Below are 4,767 nucleotides of genomic sequence, written 5' to 3'. Positions count from 1 at the left end.
TATATCCGGTGGACCCTCGTAGAAAAAAATTATCATACTTACTGGTATTTTGTTTAAGTTTTGTTTAAATTTTCTTTGAATTTTGTTTAAATTTATTTGAATTTTATTTGGTATATCTGATACGTCCGATAAATCCTATTTACTAGTAACCTCTAGCATATTTTATTTTCAGGTTAAAAAAACCCTCCTCGAGACTGCCAGATCTGCTTGGGCGGACAACGGTTGGAGTTCAGGAACTTCCAACGAAACGAGACATCCACTCCTGAATTTCTGTGGCAACAAAGTCTAAATTTGTGTTCCAAACAAGCCACGGTAGTTGAATACTAGCAGTACCTCCTCAGTTCAGTTCATCTCTCAGCAACGCATCGGCGAGTTATACAACTCGTTGGATTTTCGCTTTCTCATGTCTCCACCAAGACACACCCACTATACAGATTAGTTTTATTTCCTCAAGTCTCCTGCAATAATAGACATGAATGAACATACTGAACTTAACAGTGGCAGTTACCTCAGATGCATACATATAGCATGAAAATGAAGTTACAGGAGCAGCACAACATCTTCTGACGGCATCAATGCAGGTAGTGTGCATCACATAGAAAATTCCCCATCTACCTTACAAGTTATGCAAGATCTGCACAGACAAAGAAAGGGAAGAAGTAAACATGAAAAAAAGACCATGTATCACCTTAGGGTATGAACAATATTAAATGCTTATGGTTAGCTGTTTAAAGAAAAAGAGTACTAAATATCTATATAAAAATTATAATTTTCAATGCAAATAAAGACTACAAGTACTTAAAAATTATAGTTTCCAATACAAATAAATACTACATATGTTTAAATATAGTTAATTATTATGTTAACACTAATATAAGCAGCAGTACTTAAATAAGCACTCTACACTCCATCTAAGCACCAGTGCTACTGTGGTTGAGGAAAAAAATCCGATTTTTCCATAAACACATCCTCTAAACACCTCATTATAGATGCCTTTATACTCCCGGAACAGACGGGGTTCTATCATAACATCAAGAAAAAGATAATTAAGCCATCATATTTTGTTGCAATTGTAGCTTAATTACCAAAACAAGGCTACCGATCGAGAGATAACGTACCGCGAGGAATGTTAGTCCGAGTATTATCGCTGCAACAGCAACGATTATCAGCATCCATACGGCGAATAAAAAGCCTCGACTATTCATATCTGCGGCCGGACATAGCAGATTTCGATGAATTTCCGTTCTTTTTCTAATGATTGGGCCAAAAGACTGCAGGGATTGAAGAAGAGATCAAGAAAAGGGAGCTCACAGCCCGACCCGTGCGGCAGCACGGATATCTGGACGCGGAGGAAGCAGGTGTAGCCGACCACCAGCACCTCCTCTCCGTGAATCCTCGGCAGCCACCCAAGGGCGGCCGCCGCTCGCGCAGAGTCGTCGAAGCACCGGGCGCAGTCCGCCGCTGTGCGTTCGCCCGTGCACACGGGATCAGGCGGCGTCGCCGTCGCGTTCTGGCCGGCGTAGAACCAGCCGTGGAACAAGTCCTCGCGGGCCGACGAGGCGTCGGTGTCCGCGTACGCCAGGAAGCACCCGGCCCGCCAGACGCCGGCGCGCCGGCTGACGCCGCCGCAGCCGCGGGTGACGTCCCTGGCAGCGGCGGACAGGCACGCGAGGCAGGCGTCGGTCGAGGAAGAACCGTTCGCACCGAAGCAGAGGCCGCGCACGAAGGCGCGGTCGGGACCGGCCCCGCTGGACCGCGTGGTGGCGAAGCCCTTTGGCGCGGCCGCGGCGGCGGAGGGGATGGCACCGAGGGCCGAGGCCAAGTTGGCACGGAACGCGCTGTCGTCGTTCCTGTACGGCGCGGGCGCCGGGGAGCAGTCGAGCAGAGGCGGGTGGTGGATGCCCGTGGTGTCCTCCGCGAAGGCGACGCCGGGGTTGGCCGTCACGACGACGAAGAAGAGTAGGAGCATGTCTAGTCGAGGGTGTAACATGTGGAGGCACGGAGCTCGCCGGTGGCGAGGGAGAAAAATGGGAGGAGGAGGAGGTGATCAGCTCGCCGGAGTGGAGAAAGAAGAGGGAGAGGAGTGGCCGGAGTGGGGAGGCGAGGTCCGGGGTGTTCCCTTCACACTCCACGGACACTCGAGGGCCAGTTTCCCGTTTAGGCCAATTGCTATCCTCCCGCGCTGCTTCTGTCTTCGTTCCCGTCTCGGTGTAGCTGACGCCTTTGCCTTTGAAAAAGGCACGTGGCTGGGGACCGTGTGAGACCCACCTTGAACACGAAAATTCCGCTAGTTCTCACGGACACAAGATCGATACGCCTTTGACTTTGAAAATATTATAAGGTGGATAAAAGAATTCACAGATAGGTAAGTATTATATGAGAAAGAGAGATAGTTGAGATAGATATGCGTAAAAGAATGTGGAGTTGTATTTTTTAATCCACCTTTGCATGATGCAATATATATTTACCTAAATATGCATTGCGTGTTATTCTTTCACCATCACAAACACCAAACGAAAAATCTTATTGAAGAAAAAGAAGTAGGAATCCTAAATTAAGTCATGGAATGCATACCACTTACTAGTTGCTTACATAGCCTTGGTTACCTCATCAGACATATATGGTTTTTGATAAATTAAACAGTATATAAGCTATTACACCTAGATGTTTCTAAAAAAAGACTCTAAGGTCATCTCCAACGCTTATTACACGTAGTCGGGCCCATAGTCATCGGAACGTTAAACCATGTCGCATTTAGAAACACAGAAACAATTTGGTTCTTGCCTTACCAAAATCTTTCGCAAATAGCGTATCGTGTTCCTCAACCCTATTGACCTAAGAATTATGTGACTATGGTCAGCCCTAAGGTAGGCGACACTTCCTTTGTTGCTATTGTCATCTTCATTGTTAGGAGGAGATCCGTGATGAATAAGGCTAACCGCACAATTTTGCATGGGCTCTCCGCTAGTTATCCATGACACGGCGTAAATAGAGGAGCAATGAGTAATTGAGGAGATCACGCTAAGGTATTGGCAAGGTACCGTCACGACCAGCTTCTCTTGTTCATCCAAGCAAACCTCAAGAGGCTGAACAGGCACATGGCTCGTTTCTCAGCTGTTGGAGCCCCAGTGCCACTGAGTTGAGACCCTGTGAGGATTTCCTTTTGAAGAATCCGTGTGGCTGTGAGGTACTCCTCTTGTATGATGGACAACCATTAGTCCTCGACGATCATAAAATGTGCAATGTCAACATTAGCTCGTGCACCATCATCCTATCAAGAGAGGAAACAAGGTTGTGACCTTGAAATTTTCTACTTGATTCATCCTGTTCTTTCTTTGACCACTCTCGTTCCTATGATCAGCATGGGCGGATCCAGGGGGTTGAGCCCCCTTACCTCTAGGCACACATGAGAGCCTCTCAATCCCACTCTACAATTTTTGGATATGGGATAGGAAGAAGAGGAGAAGAAGAGGAGAAGAAGGAAGAAGAAGAGGTTAAACCTTCTCTAAATTTTTGCTCTTGATCCATCACTGATCGCGCTCCTGGCCAGAGCTTCTAGCCATCATTGCGACCTTCCTCCTGGTCGCGCTCGCTTCCTCCCTCAACGCCGGCCTCAGCGTGTGTCGCGCAAGCGGCTACCTCCGGGCAGGTCAGGCAACTGCGAGAAGAGCAACAACCTGGACTGTTGCGTTGACGGCAAAAGGTATCCTCAATACCACTGCTCCCCATCGGGGACATCAAGCACCAGAGCCATGCTGACGCTAAACAGCTTCGAGAGGGGCAAGGATGGCGGCGACCCGTCGAAGTGCGACAACGCGTACCACAACGACGAGGAGAAGGTCGTTGCGCTCTCCACAGCCAGGTTGGTTCGAGATCATGGCGCGCTGCGGCCACCGCATCAAGATCACCGTGAACGGCAACTTCATGTATGTCAAGGTGGTGGACGAGTGCGACTCCGTGCACAGCTACAACGACGAGCAAAACTTAGAGCCGCCCTACGACAACATCGTCGATGTGTCATATGTAGTCTGAGATGTTGTAGCGAAAATGGTCCTATTAGGCTATAATTATGATTTTGGTGATTAATGACAATATAGTAATTAAAAATAACATATTTATTAAGAATATATGTTAATAGATCTTATGGATGCAATATATGAAGAAACCATCGAACCTGGGACAAAGTTTAGACTAAATTGGACAAGTCACAGAAAAAATAACTACACCAGATGATCCGGTGCTCAGGACTTTGTACACACCGGAGTATTTCTCTCGGGTGTGTTATATTCACTAGATGGTCCAATGCTCATAAGTCTATACACATCGGAGTATTTTCACTTAGAAAAAAAAAATAAAGACCTCACCAGATGGTCTGGTTGTCAAATCCCTAAATTTATTCCTCTTTCCCCCTCCTTCTCTCTCTTCTCTCTCTCCCTGTGACTCGACTATCACCGCCGCGCCGCGCCGCGCTGGGCCGTCCCGTCGTCGCTCGTCGGCAGACCTCGCGCCCCGCCCCATCGCCTCGCGCCCCGCGCCGTTGTCTCGCTCCCCGCGCCGTCTCGCGCCCCGAGCCGCCTCGCCCCGCGCGCCGCTCCACCGCCGGTCGCTATATAAAGCCGTGAACAGTGCGACTTCCCTCCCCATCACCTCCCTCCTCGCTCTCTCTCTCTCCCGAGCACCCACTACCGCCGTCGCCCCTCTCTCCGAGAACCTCACCGCCGGTGAGCACCACCGCCCTTTCTCCTTTCCTCTCCCCCTTTCCCTCCC

The 4,767-nt window shown here is 48.9% G+C and overlaps 1 protein-coding gene across 2 annotated transcripts; it reads right to left on the bottom strand.

Annotated features, from left to right (window-relative positions):
- Window positions 1-216: 216 nt before the first annotated feature.
- On the bottom strand, window positions 217-2,193 carry LOC133903810 (uncharacterized). Of its 2 annotated transcripts, XM_062345271.1 has the most exons (3): window positions 1,312-2,193; window positions 1,119-1,207; window positions 217-634 (listed from the first exon to the last, which is right to left on the bottom strand). In XM_062345271.1, exons 1-3 carry the CDS (start codon window positions 1,988-1,990, stop codon window positions 617-619), a joined length of 786 nt encoding a protein of 261 aa, XP_062201255.1. In that variant the 5' UTR covers window positions 1,991-2,193; the 3' UTR covers window positions 217-616. The 2 variants fall into 2 exon arrangements, with proteins under 2 accessions (XP_062201255.1, XP_062201254.1); XM_062345270.1 differs by lacking the exon at window positions 217-634 and having other exon boundaries at window positions 985-1,207.
- Window positions 2,194-4,767: the final 2,574 nt, after the last annotated feature.

The sequence above is a fragment of the Phragmites australis genome, chromosome 21, assembly GCF_958298935.1.
Source record: "Phragmites australis chromosome 21, lpPhrAust1.1, whole genome shotgun sequence".
Classification (NCBI taxonomy): domain Eukaryota; kingdom Viridiplantae; phylum Streptophyta; class Magnoliopsida; order Poales; family Poaceae; genus Phragmites; species Phragmites australis.
Note: the sequence above shows the minus strand (reverse complement) of the source record. Positions and strands in the feature narration are given on the sequence as shown.